The sequence below is a fragment of the Desmodus rotundus genome, chromosome 1 (assembly GCF_022682495.2).
Source record: "Desmodus rotundus isolate HL8 chromosome 1, HLdesRot8A.1, whole genome shotgun sequence".
Classification (NCBI taxonomy): domain Eukaryota; kingdom Metazoa; phylum Chordata; class Mammalia; order Chiroptera; family Phyllostomidae; genus Desmodus; species Desmodus rotundus.
The window spans coordinates 150,002,567-150,026,857 of record NC_071387.1 but is presented as its reverse complement, the minus strand read 5'-3'; the positions used below and the strand labels follow the sequence as shown (position 1 = coordinate 150,026,857).

At 39.4% G+C, this 24,291-nt stretch overlaps 1 protein-coding gene and 1 long non-coding RNA gene across 2 annotated transcripts in view; one reads left to right on the top strand and one right to left on the bottom strand.

Annotated features, from left to right (window-relative positions):
• Positions 1 to 24,291, bottom strand: part of ELL2 (elongation factor for RNA polymerase II 2) — a 78,902-nt gene that overhangs the window by 12,183 nt on the left and 42,428 nt on the right. Inside the window, exons 3-7 of the mRNA XM_024563576.4 lie at positions 18,031 to 18,152; positions 11,782 to 11,945; positions 4,873 to 5,132; positions 2,777 to 2,901; positions 2,522 to 2,609 (exon numbers count right to left, since the gene is read on the bottom strand). Coding sequence (XP_024419344.1) covers positions 2,522 to 2,609; positions 2,777 to 2,901; positions 4,873 to 5,132; positions 11,782 to 11,945; positions 18,031 to 18,152 — 759 coding nt within the window. The remainder of the gene's footprint in view (positions 1 to 2,521; positions 2,610 to 2,776; positions 2,902 to 4,872; positions 5,133 to 11,781; positions 11,946 to 18,030; positions 18,153 to 24,291) is intronic.
• LOC128779285 (uncharacterized) lies at positions 14 to 22,481 on the top strand. The gene is made up of 3 exons (XR_008425183.2): positions 14 to 884; positions 1,002 to 1,099; positions 19,182 to 22,481. It is a non-coding gene; the product is annotated as an uncharacterized lncRNA (long non-coding RNA).

The following is a 24,291-nucleotide window of genomic DNA, read 5'->3' as shown; positions in this document are numbered from 1 at the left end:
GGGAGAAAACAGGAAAAAATATGAGCCAGTTTTCATTAAAATTCACTACGTGTATCACTGGTTGCTATAAGTGATATAACTGAGTAATTTTATTCACACTTAATCAAGTTTATCACTGGTAATTGTGTTAAACCTTTCTCTAAGCTTAAGTAAAAACAAACAACAAGCCACCAAAACAAAAGTGAAATAAATCCTCATGTCTAATGTAAAAAAACAGAGTCTGGCAAATACAAGAGTGGACAAAGGCAGGTTGACTGAGCCACTGTGACATTCTTTTTGAATTAATAAAGCCATTGTAATAATCATAACCAGCAAGTCTTTTTCCACACTAACAACAGTTAACCTACTTTTGCCCATCCCTATACAAGAGCGAATCCACCCCCACAAAAAAACAGAATTATCTTCTGGAGGGTGGGTCCCTTGTAAGATAGGCTTCCTCTGCTAGGTGAGTGTTCCAGGAACCCAACTGTATCAGTGTACCAGCTGGCACTGTTGTGAGAGGCTGTGTTTGGCTTCAGTGATTTTTTTTTTAGACTCTTTCAACACATTTGCCCATTTCATGACGGGTGATTTACGAGCACACCTGCCCACACCGCTCTGAGTGTTCAGCAGTTTTTGACCAAAAACAGAAGGATCGCCATGCCCCATCCTCCCTATGCACCTGATCTCACACCAGAGACTTTTTTTTGTTTCCCCAGATGAAAAAAAGTCCTCGAAGGGAAATGTTTTGCTGATGTGGAAGAGGTGAAACAAAAAAATGGCAGAAGAACTAAAGGGCATCAAAATTGACCAGTTCAAAAACTGTTCTGAGCAGTGGAAAACTGTCTCAATAGGTGTATTGCATCAAATGGAGAGTACTTTGAAGGTGACTAAAGTTTAAACATGTAAGAATAAATACACAATTTTTATAAATAAATACAATTTTTTATAAATAAATTCCAGTTTTGGGGGGATCCCCCCTCGTACATGTTTCTTAGAGCTCTTATCTTTTGATTATACAGCCCCATCCTAAGATCCCCAAGAGACTATGCCATTCAGGAGAGTATTAAAGAGAGGTGGCCACAGTTCGCACCATTTCACTCTGTCAGAACTAATAAGGGTAAGTAAAAGGCAACAAGCCTACACTTATTTAATCTCCTCTAATATGCTAAGATGTTCCAGTTATAAATATTTTGGCTGTCATTTATTATTTCACCTGTCTGAACATGGGAACAGCCAGCACCTACATAGTAATTTCCCTAAGTCTCTCTATCATTGTTGAAATATTATTCACTTCCCTCCCCTTCACTGGATTGGAAAATAAATCTTAATAATTGGTCCATAAAAATGATGTGGAGCCCTGGCCAGCTGACTCAGTTGGTTGGAGTATAGTCCTATGCACCAAAAGGCTGTGGGTTCGATCCCTGATCAGGCAAGTATGGGAGGCGCAACTGATCGATGTTTCTCTCTCACATCTGTCTCTCTCCCCCCTTCCTCTCTCTCTAAAATCAATAAATATATCCTTGGGTGAGGATAAAAAAATGATATGGAATTCTTGTTTCAAAAAATTTTCACATTATGCTAGTATTAGCCCAATCCATCAATAACAATAACAGTATTTACATGAAAAAGAACATTTAGATCGCTGAGAAGTATAAGAGCGTATAAAAGAACATTTAGATGGCTCTTATAGTACATCTGAAGTACATATTGTCTTCAAGTACATCCAATGAAATACCAGGGCTGGAACTTCAGCTTGAGAGAAAGTAAGTCAATCATCCTATTTTTTAAGCTGTTTTCAATTTAGCACCATTGATTTGGCACTTGGTATATAATTAGATCAGAACTAAAAGCAACTCCATGGTAAGTGGCAGTAAAACTGAGGCTTCTATAGATAGTGCACATGCAAGGACAGAGTTGCTTTCATTTCGTTCCTCCTCTGTTCCTCATGATCGGCTGCTAACATTTTGTGACATGCGACGCGAACAGGCTTTGCCCAGGGCATGCTTACTGTCTGCCGTGCATCTGTCCTGTCTCCCTTATCCTTGGGAGGAGGGTCCAGAGAGAGGAACACTCTGTCAGCAGACTGGGTTAAAGAGGTCTGTGCCACTGTCAGTCCTAAAGACCTGGGAAACGGAGAGTTCAAGGCTGGTAGGGTCTTCTGAGAACCATGCAGGCTTGAACTCTAATACTATCCAAGGTCTCCCCACCTTTTTCCAGGATAAATTGAATCACTGGGGAAACTGAACTGGATGAAAGTCTAATTGCAATATTCTGATTGGGATCTAACTGAAAAGTGGAAAAGCAGGGTAGACATTATGTACTCAGACAAGCACTGTAGGGCAGGGGAGACGAGTTCTGGGCTGAGAGGGGGTCTGTGAATTCTAGACCGAGCTCTGCTGCAAACTAGCTCTGTGACTTTCGGTGTACAGGCTGTACACCCCCTGTGGGCCTAACTGCTCTCACATATGAACCAGAGGAACTGAACTAGTCGGCCCCTAGGTTCATTTTAGGACTATGCTTATATAATTTTATAGAATACCTGAGGAGAAGATGCAGCGTCTCTACCAGAACATACAGGAGATTCGGAACGTCTGGTGCTGGCAGCATTCTGAGATGGATTTAGTTTTCTGTAAAGGACACACAGGCTCTAGTTATGGAGAGCATTTTTAAATTTTCATGATAGAAAGCTTATTCTTGCTTTTTTATTTTCCCTCAGCTCAACACTAAAATAACAGTGACCAAAATAATTTTGTTTGCATCATTTTTAAAGGAAAAAATTAACAACAGAACTTACCTGGACAGCACCGACTCTAATGACTGCCTGTCCATCTCACTGTACCCTGGCCAATCTCTCTGCAGCTCTTTAAAAACGTAATCCTTTAAGGTGTATGAGAGGTCCTTAGGGTTCAGATTGGCTACCTGGCACATGGTGTGAAAACAGAACATTAGGTCTTTTTGCTATTTCCTAACCTGAAACAGGAAACTTTTTGGATTTATAATGAAAACAACTGTATCAACCTACCAGAAAGGGACTGCTAGTTTTGCATATACCAGATCTTGATAAATGTTATTCAACTCTATTTGGCAAATAAAAACTTTATATACATAGCTAAATATTTTTTTCCCTGAATGGCCACTGCATTTTGTCATATTTCTAATCAAATAGTAAGTTCACATTAGGCAAAAAGTACAGGAGGATTTTTAAAGCAATATTATTCTGATCAAAGGAATCCAAAAACAGTTATGTTATCAGTATCATTGTTATCATTAATATCTACTTTTGATTCATAGGAAAAATCCTCGGTCATTTGTATTAAGTAGAAACAAAATACTGCCCAAATGTTAGGTTACAAACTTTCTCGTCAGTAATCAACAGAAATTATCTATTTAAGTGGTATCAATTCTGATAACTGTGTGTCATTTTCGTGCGTAGCTAAGTTTACCCCTTGTAGCTGCCAGTGCTCCTGAAGAACCACTTATTCAAAGCCCTTGAAATTCTGAAAACCGGTAAATAGAAAGAAACTAAAATAACCCCCCAATTACCGTTACTGGCCAGCCAGTCCATTCCCAAGTGCCATCTTTTCTCGTCTCCTAACTACAATTCCTAGGGTGTCCAGACCTAAATTCTATTACCAACACAAAGGTACAGACCGAGGAGCCAAACCAAGACATTTTTAAGGTCGGCAGAGAAGTATTTCTCCTGTTGGTTCCTACTGGAAAGGTCTTTTAATAACGTGACCTCCTTCTGGGCAAGTGCTATCAAATACATTAAGACAGCATATGCTTTTCTCACAGCTTAGCTGAACACACTAACATGTTAATGTTATAAAGGAGAAAATGGTCAGTTGTCTTAAAATTCAAACTTGGGAGTAAATTAATGTGACATACAACAAGATGTTTCAAAGTGAAATAAATGTAACAATCCTTAGATTTCCTATTATCTGGGGCACTACACATACCAACGACCCCCCAGAACCAGAGATTATGGTTTTACTATTTCATAACATTTAATATCATGTCTTGAATGTAAGAGAGAATAGATAAAAATAGACTTAGTGTTACTCTTTGAATAACAGATGAAAACCTGCAGGTTTTTTTTTTAATAATGAAATTTAAGAACTTTGGAAATGTTACTGCTTTAGAAAAAAAACAAAAGAGGTAGATTACCATTTATGGTGGATTTGAATGCTGACAATAGTTATGACCCAAAGTCAGTATGAAAAATATAGGCAGTTACAAACCATCGAGGAAATTAATGACCTACTTTTATACTTACACCTGTGAATATAAGGTAACTGATCAGAGGTAATACTTTATACATCCATATCCTTTCATGATGCCAAGTGACATGTCAAGGTACCCAACAGTAGAAAAACGCAGTCATTCAGGCAGCAAACAGCATGCAGGGCAAAACACATTCTAAACTACGCAGTAGGTAAAAATATTCTAGTGTACACCAACCAAAGTGATGATTATACATTGCACAACTTCACCTATATAAGCCACTAAAATTATGACAATAGTTTAGTTGATTCAAGACTGAAAACAGACAATGAAAACTTCTTGCTTACTTTTTGTTTAAGTGGAATTTCAGGGCAAAATTTACTTAACCCAAATGAAGATAATGACTCAAAACTTTAATTTTTTAACAATTCAGAAGCCTCTAACTTATAAAACCTAGTGTAAATGCCAACAGTTCAATTAGTTTTTTAATTAAGTATTTAAACTGAGATGATTTAACTTAATATTCAGGAGTTATATTTCATATAGCATTGATCAAAATGATCTTGAAATCTTTCTACCTCAGTAATAATGGTTACAAGAACAAGCCTTCTTCAGTGAACTTCTAAACAAGAAGGTGGGTGGAAGAAACTCTCCTGCCATTCTCACCTGTTGCAGAATTGCTCCGAGGGAGTTCTTGTCTTTTTGATTGACACCATCCTTCTGCAGCCGAGCCAGCAGCTCCGGTTTCTTGTAGGCTTTCAGGGCCAGTAAGTGAATCACCCTGTCCCTATACGGCCGCTGAGAAACGCTGCTGCTGCCATGTGTCTTTCGAATTGTATTTGCAGGGTTCATGGGGGTTGACCTCTTCCTCTCAGGCACTGCATCTAAAGCAGCTTGAGGTGCTTTCCGAATTTGCACTCTTTTCCCTAAAGTCCAGTGGAAATGACAATTGTTACACATTTGTGGGTAATAATATAACAAGCATCTCAGTTTCCACAACTCTGAGTTACTAGGTATTTGTTCATTTCTGGAGGGAATAAAGACCACTACTTCATGTTTTACTTTAGAGAGATAAGCAAACGGAAAGCATTTTGAATAATGGCCTAAGAGATGAAATAGGAATTTTTGATGGAATTGTTTAGTGAAATGACTATGTGTTATAGAAGTATTGTGGCCACTCAGCTGCACATAGATAACAATTAGTGACACACATCGTAGCAACAAACTAGAAATTTTAAGGATGTAGGTATTTGATTTTCAATGGAAATTTCCAGAACTTAAACAAACATTTTACATATTATTTCTTTGGCAGATATAAATATGGCAAACACGTGGAATGTGAGAAATATCTTTTGTGCCTCATGAAGAACACACTCTTGGCTGAGCAGGGGCATTACTTTAATAATTTCACAGATTAAAAGAGGGAAATCGGGCATAACATGGGGTCGACATCCTCAAGGGCATGCACGAGTGATATTCCTTTCAACAGGCTGTATCAAATTTTAGGAGCCAAAAGGTAAAAACAAACAAAACCAACTGACTGATCTCTGTGGGCCAAACAAGCAAGATCTCTCCTCTGTGGTGCCGAGACTCCACAGGTGAGGCAGATGAACGAAAATGGCAAAAAGGCAGACTGCACACCATTCCTGCACAGGCCAATACCATTCACATAATTAATGCACTTTCTGCTTAGACTTAACACACACAAGTGTTTGGCAAGTGGCTACTTCCAGAAAACACCTTGGACTGAAGTGACCTGGATACTATGTGGAGGTGTCAAGCCATCAGGCAGGTTACTGACAACACCTAGTAACCATTCCTTGTGGGAGAAACAGAAATTAGAACAAAACTGTATAAAACCCTCATTTTATAATTTCTGAGGTATAATCTTGTAACTTATTTTCTACCTTTTAAGCCCCTAACTCCATGCACTTTGGTTAAAGAGAGGAAAGAACTGGCAATGGCATGCAGTGTGGGACAACTGCATTAGGTACAAGTCTAGCAAACAGAAACAACGGATAAGTAAAAGCTGTGGTCTAGGATGAAAATGGCTGGTTTAATGGGGCAGGAGATTTACTGAGTGACAATTCTGCCCCTGCTGGGTTCCCTAAGCCTGGCCAGAGGGCTGTTTGTTTGACACCACCCTACCTAAATCATTTGGGAAAGGATGAGTGATCTCACCAGCTCTTAAAAGTTCTTTACTACTTGGACATAAGTAATTATAAATATCAGATCAAAATACTGCACAACAAAGGAATTCAACATTAAAGGGAGATTGCCCAATGATAACAAAAGCTATTAAAATAAGGTACAATTAGTTTTACAGATAATTTAGTTTTGGTTTGTGAATTTTTCTTAATTTAGAGACAGCTAGAACAATGTCAGATGGGCAGGTAATTGGTTATCATGCACCAGTTATGTGTTGGGGAGGGCATTGTGCTAAGAGCTTTACACACATTAAGTCTCATGGTACCCTGACAAGGTAGGTGTTGGTCCCATTTCACAGATGGGAAAACCGAGACTGCTTTCAATGGGATAAGCTCAAATGGTAAACTGCTCTCTTAGCATTCGGAGGGTTCTATGACTGATAACCCATGTTTTCCTACTTGTACTTCTTTGTGGAAAAGGCTTTATGAACAAATGCCTAATGTCTGTTGTCGCTTCACGTTAGGCTGCAAGCTCCATATAGGCAGAGCTGCGGCTACTTTGCCCCTCAGCAGACCTTGACTCAGAATTTGATGACTAGCAAAGTGAAATAACCAGCAAAGTGTCAAAGTGAGTGACAGCAAGAGAGCAATTAGAGAGCAGAGGTGCCAGAATCAAAACAGCGGGTATTCCCACATCGCCAGACTGCCAGAAGCAGAAGACACAGAAGTTTCTAAAATGGCAAATGCAAACTTTCCAACCCACCATTTCTCATCTCAGTTGCAACAGTGTTAACAAAGAGTACTACTTTTTGAATTTTTAATAGGGATTTGGGGAAAAAAGAAAAATAAAAGGGATTGAGATCACAAAATTTAGGAAATGCTGTAAATTCTACACTCCCATCCCCTTGAAACCTGTTTAACTTGCTCTTCTCCAAACAAGGTTACTGTGGGGTACCTGCACTCCAACTCTCTAGGGAGGGAGATGGGCAGAGAATGTTTAGCTAAGCTCAACACACCATGACTGGTCATTTAGAATGAGTTCAAGCCAGCAAGGAAAGCAAATAAAAACAAAAACATGAAGCGACAGTACTGCCATTGTGCTCTGGGCTACCCTGCCCCTTCGGTAAGTCTGACCCACCTCTGACCCCTGGGTCTCAGGAGAGCCCCACCCCTCCCTGAAGTAGTAGGGCAGACAAATAAGGGAGGCTCACTTGCCCTTAAGAGGGGTATAAGTAGGACATTTGACAAGAAATCAGAATCTGGCCAGGGACATGACAGTTTAGGGTCAGGTGGGGCCTATTGCTAGACAGTCATCTTGCGTTCATGAATCTCCTACCCACAATGTACTCATTTCACCTTTACCTCAATTTTCTTTTAAAAAGCCAGCTGTAGGGTCATCTATTTCTTTCAAATACTGAAAAGAAAATCCAACCCACTCGGTCACTGAGTTTTATGTAAAGATTACTTGCTCACTGACTCCCCATCAATTTGTGCCTATTCAACCAGGAAGGTTAAGGTTAGAGAACCTACAGATGAAGAAAACATCAGTGTAAGTAGTTGAAGAATTTAGATGCTAAAGAAAAAGAAAAAGTAAAGCAGGAAAATGTCAGGTTCAAAGTGGGCAGCAGAAAAGCTTTACTTATTTATTTATTTATTTACGTTTGTCTCATAAAAGTGCTGTTAATAAAGCCTATGGGAGAACCTAATTCTCTTCCCAGACCCAAGTGCTAATCAGTTCCCAGGGCTCCCTATATAAACAGCAGCAGTAGGTCCGACAGGGTTGGGTAATCTGGGACTATGTCTAAACTGTTGTTTCATAACAAGGAGTCCTTTTCTAGCTTCTCCATTTAATGAGATGGTAGAAGTATCTCTCCCTTCATTGAATGGCTCTGAGTAAATCTGAAAAATGAATCTTAAAAACGTACATCAGAAAGAGAGCAGGATTGCAGCCATCTCCTGCAGTTGGTTTTCTGTTCTGTGGAAACCGACCAGAAGCCCTGGCAACACTGACCCAAGACTTTAAAAACCGTGGCAGGACCCTGACAACAGTGTGACTGTGGTGGTTAGATGCCTCACCCCCTGTGCTGGGGTCTGTCTCTACCACTTGGCATGTGTGATCACTTTTCAAAAGGCTTACTATCAAAATATACATACACAGCACACACAAAGTGTTAAAGCTCCAAAGAACCTTAGATGTTATCTAGTTCAAATATCCCTTATTTAATATTTGAGAAAATTAAGGTCCACAGATGTTAAATGATTTGTCCAAGACTCAAACATGCACTATCTCATCAGAAATAAGGAAGATTGGTGCAGAAGTTGGGAAAACCAGGAACAGAATCTGAGAAATTAGATTGGTTGGGTTGATTTCTATACCTAAATAAATATTAGCATGTAAAAATGTGCAATTCAATCCAGAATTTAGGTAGGAGTCAGTGAGCAGACTAAAGATACTAGTAAACCAGAAGTGATGGTGCTAGTGAGTTTTTCTTTTTCCCTTTTTTTAAACAAACGGAAGGGTTGTAACACAACAGTGCTTACCACTGATAGACATGCCATGACTAGAAGTGGAAATATTACTGAAGAAACAATGTTTTCTAGGTAAAAGGCTCTCCTGTTCTTTTCTAGGCACAATAGGTTTTGGTTGTCTTCAGCCCACAAGCGGCTTTCACAGAAGCTCAGATTCTTGGGTGACTAGGCCAGGTGACCCCTAGGAGCATAGTTTTTATCCCCTTAAACTTGCCCTGGCCTGGCATTATGCCACCATAACCCCATGTGGGACCAGCATTATTCCTATTTGTCCTCTACCTTGGCTGATGCTGTTGAAATAAACCTTATTCTGCAGGTACCTTTGAGCTGGCATAGGTGAGCTTTTGGTATCATTTTATATGATATACTCAGTTATGAAGTACAGAGGTATATCCAATTGTCATAAGAAAATAAGACAACTTGTTATGAGGCCAAACTCATATCATTTGCTATTTGCTGATACCAACAACTTGATATGTGAAAGGAGAGGTAATTATAACCCACCTACCTGATAGGGTGACTGTGACGTAAAATGCTAACCAGTGCCTGGTGCATCACAAGCACTCAATAAGTGCTGCGTGGTGTTAGCATTGAAGGGAGACTGAGTGCGTTTTAAAGAACTGAATGAGTCAAATAGTTTTGAGATACTGAAAAAAGTGGGAAGATATACCTGAGCTACCTAGAAGGAAAGAAACATGGTAAAGGACCGGCAATGGAGGAAGTTAAAAGAAAAAAAAAAATAAAAACATGCCATAACAAATAGTAAAAATTCAAAAATGACCAAAAAGTCAATCTGGATACTAGTCTTTTTCTCCCCTCTATTCAGAATTGATGAGTCTTTTCTTAAGAATAGCGTGTCCAGTTTTGAACTTTGAGGTGAAGAATTGGAGGCAGTACAGAGGAGAGCAACAAAAATAATTAAAGGGTTAGGATACAGGCCCTATTAAGAAAAGTTAAAAGGCGCTGGGTTATTTGGCCTAGAGAATAAAAGGCTGAGGAGGTTCATGACAAGACTGAAGACCAGAAAAGAACGCGTGAGGACCAGGCATGGAGGGCGGGACTCAACGGAGGGCTCAGGCTGGCAGAGGTCACTGCAGGGGCTCGTCCAAATGGTGCAGATGTAATTAGTGCAGATTAAGACTTAGATAACCTCAAATTTTATGTGGGCCACTCCCAAAAATGTACATAAATTATTTGTAGTGCCTATAAGAAACCCTGAATGGTACGGGAATTTTAGAATTCCCGTACCTCCTGTACCATTCATTAGGAAGTATATGGCCTATGGGCTTCTGAGTGTTGAAAAGCCTGTTGTGTAAGCTGCAAATGAACTGTGCCTGACCCTATCAAAATAAACAAAAACACATGAACGTAGGGGACACCCAAGGATCATTCAATGGAAAAGTACAGTAGTCATCGCTGATTTTCCAGCTTTGGAATAAATCAACATAAGGGTTTTCATCTAGTTATATTGGGAGAAAAAAATCATTTTGATAGCTTGAGTCTTTGTTTCTTTGTCAAACACCAATTTGTCTCACTATTTCTAAAATGGTGGTATTAGGCAGAGTAAAAATAATACTTTTAAAGCAACAGGGACGGCAAATTCATAGTTGGTACTTAAATGCAACAGATCTTGTACATTTTTAAAATAATTTGAGGTTTAGCCTACTAGCACAGAAAGTTAATTAAGTTATTTGTGAGGATAAAGGAAAAAGAAAGGAGGATGGAAGTTGCTACCTCACTCAACAGGAAAGAGACGGTGAAAATCTCATTGCTGGTAACTTACCGGGCAGGGAACTAACTGGGCCCGGTGGGTACAGATACCTGGGGGAGTCATGAACTGTTGTTAAACCAAACTAAATGTATCTAAGCTAAGCACCGGGTCCCAGGAGCACTGGCTGTGTTCCAAATAAATACTTATTAAAGACTCTAGTGGAGCTTCTCAAAGCCGAATGTATTGTAGCTGGGTCAGCAAGGAAAAATACAGAAGCAGAATTCTACCAAACCATGGGAAAATACTGATTAAGGGATTGGGTTCTTCAAGAGACTGTTTTTGTGAGCATTCATATTTCCAAACTAATATCCTTTCATCATTTACTATTCAGTGACTTGTGTTAGTAAACTGACTAAGGACTCAAAGAACTCATTCTTACTCTTGATAATTCCCTTTATTACTGTTAATAGTCACTGTGGATGAACTCTTTAAAATTGTTAGGGTCATGGCTCATAAAGGAGAGACTCATCTTGCTGGTCTACTCTTCCTTCCCTTCAATCTGATGGATATTTGAGTGAGCTGATGATAAACATAATGGAAGTGGGGCAGGCTCTTAATTAATGGATGAGGATGAGGACCCATAAATGACATGCCAATTGAGGTACAAAGGAGGCATCGCCCTCATGCTTGCTATGGCACATCTTATACTTTTGTAATAAAAATTCACTGTTGTGCAAAGATCCTCTAAAAATGTAAGTAAAAGCTGCAACAATAAGGTTATCAACTCATAAATCCTACTAATAGATTTTTTTGGTAAGATTAATCCGACCAAAGTGCAAAACAGAAACCATGCCATCCGCCATTGAAATTACTGATCCAGTAACAAAGAAAACACAATGGTACCCTTCTTACAAACCCCCATAGCAAAACAGCTTGACCAGATCCCAATATTGTAAAATAATAACGAACACCCAACACAGGATTCAGACTCGCGACAAAAATAAAACCTTTAAATCCGTTCTTCAATTAACTAGCACTCTGAAGAGAACAACTTTTGACTATGTTATACAAAATGTTCTGAAAACTAATTTTTGTGTTTTCATGAAGTTCAAATTACCAGTATTTACCTACAGTGATCTTGAATTATTCCAATCAATCAGCGAGAAGAAGAAAGACAGCAATACAAACCTACATATGGTCCCCCGGGCTTGATAACTTTTGTGCTTCGGTTGCGGGATTCCTCCTCTGCCTGGGTCATTCTTTCTCGTGTCATCTGATATGAGTCATTTGTGGCACACACTGTAATTTTATCTTGTATAAATCCCAGGCAGTTGAGCTGGGAGGCTCCAGAGCTGTCAGGTAAGACGATGGCTTTAATAGAGATGCCCCTCAGTTTACACAATAAAGTGCAAGCAAGAATTGTACAACCCTAAAATCACCGATCCAAATAACTTTGAAACCCTAAAATAACTAATAGTAGTAATTTTTAAATGTAAAGATTATTTAAAACATGGGAGTTTCTCTCTTCATGTCACGTTTTTCCCCCCAAAATGTGAAGAGAATGGGTGAAGAGAGCTCTCAGAGACCAAATCCACGAAATTTTGGGGAAAAAAGCATTTGGAGTACTGTATTTTTTGGACCATAAAATGCACCTAGGTTTCAGAGGAAGAAAATAGGAAAAAAAAATTTGAAGCAAAAAAATGTGGTAAAATATTTAATAACATCCTTTAAAGCAGAAATCCTTTTCTGCTTTGACAGCTTTCCACAATTACGGTAGATTCAGCAGAAGACTACGGTACACTATCGTATCTTTCTACAACAAAATACAGTGATGACAGAACTATCAGCACTGTGTCCTTCATAGTTATGGGGGCACCGTAGCTGAGAACTTCAGTGGGTGATGCACTGTTATGGGGGGATCTGCTGCTGACACTGTTATGGGGGGATCTGCTGCTGACGCTATGGGGGGATCTGCTGCTGACACTGTTATGGGGGGGATCTGCTGCTGACACTGTTATGGGGGGATCTGCTGCTGACGCTGTTATGGGGGGATCTGCTGCTGACGCTGTTATGGGGGGATCTGCTGCTGACGCTGTTATGGGGGGATCTGCTGCTGACGCTATGGGGGGATCTGCTGCTGACACTGTTATGGGGGGATCTGCTGCTGACACTGTTATGGGGGGATCTGCTGACACTGTTATGGGGAGATCTGCTGCTGACACTGTTATGGGGGGATCTGCTGCTGACACTGTTATGGGGAGATCTGCTGCTGACACTGTTATGGGGGGATCTGCTGCTGACACTGTTTTGGGGGAGATCTGCTGCTGGAGGACCACAGGTTGTGCAACACTCTTGTATGGGGACAGCAGTTTTGCACAACCTGTGTGGCTCTGCAGCTGTTGCCAAACTACAGCTCCCATCATCCCAACCTGTCCAAGCATGATGGGAGTTGTAGTTTTGCAACAGCTGCAGGGCCACATTGATAGGTGACCCTGCAGTGGAATTTGCCTATTTTAATGTTAATGGGGGACACACCAGTCACGTGATGGAGACACCTATGGACACCTCAGGCTTTCTTCTTTTAACGTGCCTGCACCGCCTCTACCCTCCTCCCTAGCACTATAGTATGCCGCAGTGGGGACTCTGCTCCTGCCTCCCTTGCTTCGCACCGCAGGGACACCCCCTCCTCCCAGCCCAGGGCCAGCAGCATGGCCCCACTCCTGCCGCAGTGACCCCATTCCACCGCCCCACTGCGGGCCCAGTGAGCCAGGTAAGCTACATTCGGACTATAAGATGCACCCCCATTTTCCTCCCAAATTTGGGGGGAAAGTATGTCTTATAGTCCGAAAAATACGGTAAATACCAGAATCCTGATGGGCACTATAGTTCTTTCATTTAATAGTCGACTACTTTTAAGAATTAGCTACACCGATATGAGATGTGTGAAAAGTTTACTTTTAGTGGAACCACAATATGCACATTTTAGAATTGACTGGATGAAACAGACATACCACAATTTTATTTTTAATAAGATATTCATTTTAAAGCTAAAATACTGCCAAACATCAAAGCTTACTTTATTAGCCCAAAGATCCTAAACATTTGTATAATTTATACTTACCACTTTGTTAAATCTCTGTGTAAGATGACCTATTTATATAGCAAATATTCTTGAAAACACGGGAGAAGAGATTCTGGCAGGAATATTTTTAAAAACTTTTATTTAAATAATCATGCATATTAACATTGGCCCAGAAGATGGCTCTGTTTCAAAGTATTATGCTAACATGAGGGGATCATAGTAACAGTTATACTCATATTTAAAAAACAATTACTATGGCCTTAAAACAGATTGGAATATAAAAGTAATGAAAATGCCACTACAGCTCTGACACCCTATTTCCAAACTTAATGGGAAATAGCTTTGTTATGATGCTAAGAAATAAGGGCTGATAAAATTTTTATATATTGCTAATAACTATACAGATACTTTTAAAAGAATCAGTTCATTCATCTCATAAATATTTATTCAGCAGGGACTGCTTGCCCAGCAATGTGTGAGGTACACAGGCCATGACAAGGACTGAGACAGATGTGGTCCCTCTTTTTAGGAGCTCTCTGTCTAAAGGGTGACAAGGGATGAACAAACTGAAAACTATAATGTGACAAATGCCAGGGGCAGGGAACCAGGCCCTAGGAAAGTACTTCTTCACCTTGACTTGTGGAAGAAGCAAAGATTTCCTAGAAGAAGTGATGCCCGGGTGATCTATAGGGATGACTAGACCTGGGGGAAGAAGGACACAAGTGTCCTAGGTGGATAACCAACCTGTGCAGGCTGAGGGGAGCAAGGAAGAGTTTTTCAGTTAAGTCAAAGAAAATTATAAAGGAAAATTAGAGATGAGGCTGAATAGCACAGGGAAGTATAATACACAGGGCTTTGGAGAGCATGGCATGGATTTTGGGCTTCATCCCAAGAATAACAGGGGCTGAGAATGAGGGAGAGAAAATACCACATTAGTACTGTAGAGAGGAAGCGAGCTGGAGGAAGAACAAATTGGGAGCAATGGGGCCCAAGAGTGAAAGCAGGAGAGCAGTTAGGAGGCTACTGAAGAATGAAACGCAAGAAATGATCACTTGAACCAGTGTTGGGTGGTGTGAATGCAGAATAATAAACAGATTCCAGAGATGGTGAGAAGGCAGAATTGATAGGATTTGGTCAGTCATTAGCCACAGGGGGAAAGAGTGGGGAACAGAAGTTAAAGATCATGCCCAGGTTACCAGATATGTGGAGCTGCCATTTATCGAGACAATGGGGTAGGGCTGGAAGAAAGAAAATGAGTTCATTGTTGAACATGGTGACTTTGAAGAAATAAGGAGACATCTCAGGAGGGAACCACTTGTGAAAAACACTAATATTTAAAGTAAGCAATAGGAGGGTAAGAAGAAGACCACAGGAAACTGAACAGGCACAGCCAGAGAGGTAGCAGGGAATCAGAAAAGCAGTATGTCATAGGAGTCACTGGAATAGGATGCTTCGAGAGTCAGAGAGTGGTCAGTAGTGTGAAATGCTGGCAACAAGTCTATAATAAGAAGAAACTAATATGCATTCAATGGACTCAGGGCAAGGAGGTCGAGGCCCCCATGGGGGAGCAGTTTCAGTGGAATGGTGGGGACTGAAGCCAGGCTTTGGCTCCAGAAGTGACTGCAAAGGAAGTTGTTAGTCTTTACTTTCTTCTTTAAATGAGACTCACCTGAGCATGCAGGAATGCTGAAAAACCAGTAAAAGGAGGGGAAGGAGGAAGGAGGGGAGAGGTTTAACTCTCAGCCCATTCGGGATGGAGAAGGAAGAATAGGAATAGGAGATTGAAGCAGAGTACAAAAAGGACTGCAGCATGGAGGGTCTGGTGCAGGAAGTTTAAATTTCAACATGTGCCCTTACTTACTAAGTAATTTACATAGCGAGAATAAGCCTTGCCTGTTGCCAATCACAATGAACTTATAGTTTACACAATTCAAGATCAAGAAACACATCTTTACATGACAACTAAACAGTTAAACCCTGCAGGCAAGAAGGTACTCTCTAGACTTCTCCACTCATCCCTTTTCAACTGAGTTACCTTAAAAGTTTAAATACTTTGTCATACCTGTATACACATTCCTATAGTCCTTCTCTGTCCTACTTACCGTTTCCCACACTTGAGTGTGCATTACTGCACAGGGCTGTATGCCCCAAACTACGTATGTTCACTAGTTCTGTCAATGGGCAGATTTAAGGAATTTTTGAAAGGTAATTTTGACTTTGGGATTTCCTGCATTTTACAAAGAAGAAAAGTGTGGCTTAAGGAGATTTAAAAAGAAAGATAAAGGAGACTAGTTAATAGTAATATTTGAACATCTATTTATTGAACAAGTAATAAAAGCTCCCCCAGCATTGTAAGACAAGAAAAAGGGCATAAGAAATAAGAAAGCCCCTGCTTTGAGGAGGAACTTCGCTGAACTGCATGAAATACAGGACCCATGGGAAAAATAAAAACTCAGTCGAATAGGAAAGGTGGATACAGGTTAGGAGAACAGGTGTGAGCATTGAAAGTTTGAGCGCTTTTGTTTTTTAGTGGAAAATTTCAATTTTTCCCCACAATGCACCAGTTTATAAAGTACCTTGGATCATACTTTTTATAAAGCGCACTTGGGTCACAGGACTGCATTTGCCCCAATTTTCTCAAAATAATTATTTCTTTTGTCTTGCTGTATCATGTATTCTTTTTCTTTTTTAAAGTGACCTTAAATCCTTCTCCAAACAGGCAAAGTAGAAATAAACACACAGGTTATTATTTGTGATGTAAGGGAGAAACATATTACCTATGTGATATGACTGGTTTTGAAGAGTCTTAAGTTCCTTAATAAAATTCCTAATGGGATGTAGTTAAATTTGATGTCAAAATGATATCACTATGATAAAATAATTCTCTAAAGACAAGCATTCCAGGTGAATGCGCCACAATTAGAAAGTGGTGTGTCCTGTGATATGTAATGAATGTGGGACTGAAAGATAGAACTCAGCTCTCATTCAGCCCAGTCACTAACTAACCAGCTCCATAACTGTGGGTAAGTGACCTGTGAAAAGATGGGATTTAACTACACAATCACCAAGGACCCTTACACTCGGTAATTCTATAGTTGATTGCAATACTGTCCCATAGAACTTTCTGCAATGATGACTATTAGGACCTGTACTGTCCACTCTGATAGCAACCAGACATGTGGCCATGGAGCCTGTAATGTGTGGTTAGTCTGGGTGAAGAACAGAACTTTTTATTTTATTTCTTTTTTGTCAATTGAGATATAAATAGCTACATGCGGCCAGTAGCTATCACAGTGAATAGTGCAGAAAAGTCTATATAATCCATAACATATGCAATTTATACCAAAAATGTAAGTTTGAAGGCAGGCAATTTTTAGAAAGCAAAATTAACATACTCAAGGGAAAAGGCAGATTAAAAGTTAGCCACCTTAAATCAGAGGAGAAATTTAGAATTCTTTCGGTGATGTCTTACTTTGTATCTCCGCCTACCGTGCTCATTTGAAACACAACTTCCCTTTCATCCTTCTCCCCTGCACAGCAAGCACTTACACAGCCTCACGTACAGCACAGATGAGAGACAGGGATGGATGGCCCAGGGCACTTTGGGCGAATATCAGTATCTCCCAGGAGGTTGGGGGTTCTAAGGCCTTGTCTTTATCCACAGGCAGAACAAACTCCCCCTACTCTAGGGGCCCATTCTTTAATCAGAAACAGCCACAGCAAAGAAGAATGAAACAAGTATCTTATTGTTTACAGAGAATCTAAGTAGATAAGAGCTCCATGGTACCCTAGGATGTGGGTGTGTATTCTTGTCTTCCTCTTAAAAAAAAAAAAATCAGAAATGACTACTGTAATGGGGTTAATTTGTTTCCATTTTGCTGCAGAATAAAAAATTTTTTAAATCTACCTTAAAATAAGGTTTGTGCAGGGAAGAAAAAAGGGAATATACAATGTAGATATGATTCTTTTCCTCCTTTACCCTTGAATGCTAACCTTGAGTGTATTGTAAAAAGCACTCTTATTTAAATGCAGCGAATAAAAGCTTTTTTAAAATCCCCAAAGTTGTCTTAAATGAAAACAAGCAAACAAACCATGTTTCATAGTTTAAAAAAAATCTGTACTTTAAAAATCTCTTGAGAGCAAGATTGTTAAAATTTTTGTGATTGTATTCCACAGTGATAAATAGAATTTCTAGCTACAGAGTAGGCGCTCAATATTTGTCAAATAAGTAAATAAGCTTTGCCATTCAATTCAGTAAATATCTATAAATGACTACTATGTATTTTATTGTTTAATTTTTAAAAGCCCTCAGAGAAAAATTATTTTCCCCTTAGTATACCTTAAAATGTACTTACTTGGAGAGCCGCTGCTGGATGCAGTCAAAGCTACCCTGTGGGTTGTCTTTACCCACATTTGACAAATAGAAGTTAAATGTCTGTACTTCATTGACGGGATCATTTTTGGGAATTTTGACAAGCTAAAAGGAGGGAAAAAGAGAAAACACCTCAAATTATAAATTTTACATAAAATGATCTGATGGCTGACTTACTGTTTTTCAAGTTAATGTTCATTTTATACCCAAGCCCTATTATGCATTTTAATTTATAACATTTAAATTACCAAATCATCCAAGAAATCTGGCAAGCATGGCTATAACTCGCCACATTCTGATGTCCACTTTTTACCCTTAAGTGCTAGTCACCACTTCTCCTCGATTAGTTTATGAGAGGAATCTTCTTCACTGCAAAGAGCAAATGACGACAGTTCACAGGAAAGAGTGACTAGTAACTTGGCCACAGAGTCCATCGTCTTTTGAGCTCCGCAGGGTCTGTCTGGCTGATGTGACCCCTGCTGAATAGCTTCTAGATATTTAAATGCTATCTAAGAGAGCGTCCACATCCCAATCTTTTGTTCCCTTATTATGTACACATTTAATTTAAATCTTGCTACTGTGAGTAATATTTCTGAAGAATAACTAGCAGCATAAGGTGAATTCTGTAATTACACTCACACTGAAACGATCCCCTGACTCATCCTTCCGTTCACAGAATAGGGTCAGAGGCCTACAGAAGTGATTCTGCAGAGCACTCCAAGGCTGAGCCGCAGCGAGCTCTGTGAAACAGGCGTATGTTTTTTATGCTCTGTGCAAAGTCTGGTTTCTCTACCAGATGGGAAACCCCATGAGTGAAGGGAAAGGGTTGCTCTAGATGGCTGAGCCCTTGTACTGGGCACATATTCCTGGCACACGGTAGAAGCTCAATAAACATCTGTGAAAAAATGAACTGGAACCTTCTCACTGCCTTTCAACTGCTCCACCCTTTGCAGCTCCTGAGACCTTTCTTCCCTTGGGTGTACAGGGGCTACCACAGTGACAATTACAAAAAGGACTCATTGGCACAAATGTAAAATATCCTACTTTATAGCCCCCAAATACACACAGTCTTAGTAATTTAGTAGACAAGTAGGGAGAGGAAAGTGTTTTATAATTTTCTTTTTTCTCCCCCAGATCTGTCCTTCCCGTGGCTGGAAGATTGAGACTCAGAGTTAGCTGGCTGCTGGGTGTGTGTGTGCGCGCATGTGCTAGTGAACATAAGCACACACGTATGACCTCTGCTTGGCCCTACAGGACATCTTGCAACTCTGCCTCCCAACGTTTAACCTTGAGAAAAGTATTTGGAGCCACCAATTCCAACCCACACCCCACCCCTAAAAAAGTAGAGAAAGGTAAGAAAAAAGACAATTTGCAGTGTATGGTACATGGCCAACATGAAATAAATATTTGTTAAGACAATGAATAAGGAGAAAAAATAAGAAGTCAAAGAAAAATATCTTCTCAAAGGAGATTCAGAAGAATCATACAGAACTTAAAAGACCAAATTTCACCAAAGATGTTGAATATTAGATAATACTCCACAGAGCCTCCATCATCCATGAATTTAAACTATCTTTGACTGTATTTCAAATTAGTTCCCATTCCTAGAGTAACGAACTTATACGTTTGTTATTTACTCTATAAATTATATCTTTTGGGGTCCCTAAAGTTAGTCTTATTTCCCCTAGTGCTAAAATGCTTGAACTTTGTGAACAAGTCTTAATTGATTCTGTCTCTAAATATATACCAGGACAGCCCCCACATCAAAGAATCACCCAGTCTAAAATGTCAGTTGGGCTGAGGTTGAGAAAGTATGGATGAGAAACAGAAGCGAGTCCGTTCCTTAAAAGAGAAGTCAGAGAATTCTGACTTCACTGACTTCTGAAAATTAATAAAGGAGTGCAGGGGCAAATGGTATATTTAAAGAAATAAAAGCACCCATTTTATTTCAAACAAAAAGGAGCCACTTTAACTTATTTAAAACACTTACTCCAATTTTTTAACTTCCAATCACAAGACACTGAAAGTAAATAAGTGTACATGAGCCATATTTACAGTATTTTTAGCCACTGAGAGAATGTGAAGAGTACCTATTGCAAATTAATTTCTGCAACCTCTCCTAAACATTACAAGCCAACAAATAAACAAATGGCATAAAAAGAGTTATAAAAAAAGTACTTCTTTTGGAATGTCTTCTCTCTCTCTTTCTATACATATAGATATATAGATATATATAGTCTTAAAAAGATACTAATTTACTATGAACGAGCTCTCAAAATGAAAAAGGATCACTTCAGGATAAACAAAATGAATCTTTGTAGCTATAGTCTCTAAGAATTCTGTTCCCCCAGTAAGTTCTAAAAACCTCATTGGCAATAATAATTTAAAAAGAACTAGTATAGTTTTAGTTTAAAATAAAACAAGCAAGACAGTAGCACTTATCTGGAGAATGCTTGTAATCCCTACCAGTCCTCCTATTCTTATATGTACCACACATGTTAATAAAGTTCCCAGGCTGGTCGCTATCAGTGACAAGCAACCTTTGTCCTCAGCTCTGTGGAAGAAAGGTAGTATGAGGGAGGATGATAGCAGAACTTCTCAACAATCTCTCCTACACACTGTCTCACTTTGTGGGCGTGTGTGTGTGAGCCGTGTGTGGGTGGGGCCAGGGGAGGGCATCAGGGCAAATCATACTTATTGTTGGACTCAAGGGTGAATCTTGTCGCATGTCACAGGATTTTTCCGAGGTGTGGAAGTGGGGTGGATTTGGAGGTGGAGGAATGATGAGGGAACATGTTTCTACAGCACTTTCCTCAGTGGTTTTCAGAGCAGCGGCAATGCAGATGGTATAGGCTGACCTAATCTCAGGCTTTTCCTGGAAAAGATCTGAGAGAAAGATATCACCAAGCAATCTTTATATCTTTAAAATTTCAAAAGCTTAAATTTCATGGTCTCTAGATGTAGTATACCAAATTTCCTGATGATGGTGCAAATCAGAGACAAATGTTACTGTATCAATATCTAAATACGCTCTTGCGAACGAAGTGGATGTGCAGAGGAACACGTATGTTGATAGCTGGTAAGTCTGCACAACAGTTGGACACCATGGGCAGCACATCAAGAGGAGGACTTGGGGGAAGAGCGGGTTGTGCATGACAATTAGGGCAGGCATGGGGCGGCGTGGAGGGAAAGGAGGGTTCAGAAATAAACCAAGGGGACCTCGGAGTGGACCAGAGCCTGTGGGACCGTTGAGGGTCACAGATAAAGTGGGATCTGAGACCTTGTCTAATAAATGAGCCATTTCAGAGAGTGGACATGAAACTTGAGAATACTCATGACTCATCTCTCTGACAAATAGGAGCCTATTCCATGGCTTGTCTAGTGAAATAGGAGTCAGCCCTTTCTTCCAGAATGGTCACAGGGCATTTTCTTATAAGCTGGCCTCTGAATTTATGAAATATGAAAGGAAGGTAAAGATGAAATGACCATTATTGGAGGACCTTGGGTCCGCTTCCAGGGACTGGACTAGCCACTATGGGAAAAGACATTCTGAGGTCTCACTTAGAAGCAATCTTGGAAGCGTATCCCTTTGTGTGATAGGGATTTCTCAATTTTAATTATAGTATTTTAAGCTTTTTCAATAGACCTTTATGTTTAGAGACCCATGGTCTACTTGAAATTTTTAACTAAATGCCATAAGAATGAAATATTTTAAAAGTATCAAAGACTGTGATTCTAAACAGCTTACTGCTCAAGATGAATAACGTAAAAATACATCATCCTGTCCTGGGTAACTAGAAAGCAGATTTTAAATTGTATTCCAAAAATGAAAGATTGAAAATCAAAGATTTAGGACCACATCCATAACCTTCCTTCTAAACACCAGTCTGTCTTTGATAAAAAGCTATGAAGAAAAAGTTTCAGGAAACTTTCAGACATTTATAATTAACGTAAACACTGTATACCAAGATTTGCAACTCAAAGCTTCTAATTATTCTAAGATACAAGTTCAGGCATGTGGCAATGGAATACTGAAAGGTCATTTCAAAGTTAAGTCAAGATCTCCTATATACAAAAGGATGTAGGGCAGAAATGCAACGGGCACAGTGCTGCAGATTTCTACAAAGGCGTGCTTAAACGCCACTGGTGCCTTACTGCAGCGGTTCCTTACTTACCCTTAAGTTAAATACTTTATACTCTATTGCATTGAGGTAACATACTACATTAAATATAAGACCATCAAGGTTTTACTTTTTTTTTTACATTTATTTGAAATAAATGCTTTATTCCTTTGTGAGTATTAAAAGTGATTTAAATTTACAGAGGCTTTTCTTGGATAGTAACTCTCTGAGGTTCAATACCCAACCTTTTCTGCTAGGGTGACTGTAAACACTCAGTGAGATGCACTGGTGACCCAGCGTACCACGCTTGATATGCCAGTGCTCGGTCTTGAAAGCAGACCCACTGCTGACAGGGTCTTTGAGATGATCTAGCTGAGTTTCTTCGTTTTTTAGAAAAGGAACAGAGTGAGTCCCCGTGACTTGCTCAAGGTTCTGACTCTATTTAAATTCGCAACTCCTGTACTCTCGACCCCCTGACCCTGGTCCATGTTCATCTAAAGCACTCAGTACCTGTACTACCCACAGATTTTGTTATTGTCTTTCTCCCCTGACTATAATATAATCCTTGGAAAGACAGAGGCTTTTGGCTGGTTTGTTCCCTGTATATATCACCAACACCTGGAAAAGTGTGTAGCAAAAAGTAGCCACTCCATACTCCTTTGTTGAATGAATGAAAATGTTGATTAATGCCTGAGCCAGGACTAGAACTGAAGTATCAATTTTCTTTCCACCAATACTTTCAAACCATGTTGAAAAGTTTTCTTACATGAAAAAGGGGTTTTATTTTCAAATAAGTGTGGTAAATGCCTGGTTAAACAAACAACTGTAGGTTTTGTTTCTTTACTGTAGGTCCTTTGATATTAAATAGTTTCCCAATTTTTGTATGACCTCAGAACCCACCTCCTCTGGTATCTTAGGAGGCCAGCTTGGCTCTTAATATTATTTGACTAATATATCTATTATTTTAATATATATACACTATATATATTATCTTGGATACAGATAAAGATTGCTACAAATATTTCCAGGGGTGTCCAACCTGCAGCCCTTGGGCCTCATGCAGCCCAGGATGGCTGTGAATGTGACCCAACACAAAATGGCAAATTTATTTAAAACAGTATGATATTTTTTTGTGATTACATGTTGCAATGTATTTAATGTGTTGCCCAAGTCAACTCTCCTTCCTCCAGTGTGTCCCAGAGATGCCAAAAGGTTGGACAACAGGTAACATTAGAATTCTGTGTTCTCAAATCCTTTCTGGGCTCTTAATGATTCTATCATTTCCTAACAATCTAGAGAATTCAGTTCAGCTGGAGAAATGTATTTGCATGTACTGTTCAGGTTTCAGAGGTTAGGGGCAGCATAAAAAATCTAGAATCAGAACAGAAAATAGAAACCTCAACCTGAAAGCCACAAGTCCTATTTTTCAAACTAGAGCTGCAGTTATAACTTAAGGCCTAACATTATGGGTTTAGGGAAGGAAAAAAAAAGCCTCTCAGATCAGCCCAGATGTGGAAACCAATGCCAGAGTGGGTGTAGGAGAGTAGGGAAGGGGGGGCATCTTTCACTGGCAATAGGAAAAGTTAAGTAGTAATAGAGAAATCAATAAGAACTCAACATGCCCACTGACAGGGAATGACAGGGTATAGAGGGTCTCATAGATACTGAAAACATCTGAAACTGCCACATGATACTTTATTGAGACAAGTAATGCAAAATGCTAAATTTTCTAGCAGTTAAGTACTGGCAGTTATCAAAAAAAATTCAGGAGAAAGTAAGTTCATTTATTTCCCTGCATTCTTCCCCTTTAGCAAGATATATATTAATGGAAAAAGTACAGTAGAATATCTTTCCCTATTATTTTTCATATAACTTCCTTAGATCCCGTTATTAGAATTTGTCAAAAAGTTCTTGAGGAAAGGGTAGAGCAGGACAATACTGAACTTTCTTGCTTCTGTTACTTCTGCGGGATATGGTCTTATTTGAAAAATCATTTAAGAATTGCATTTTTAAAAACTGTATCCTTTTAAAGTTATGACCATTTTGGGGAAACTACTAACACCAACATTTCAAAACTAATTTTAATTGGTTATGAATAAGCAATAACATCTATGGAAATAAAG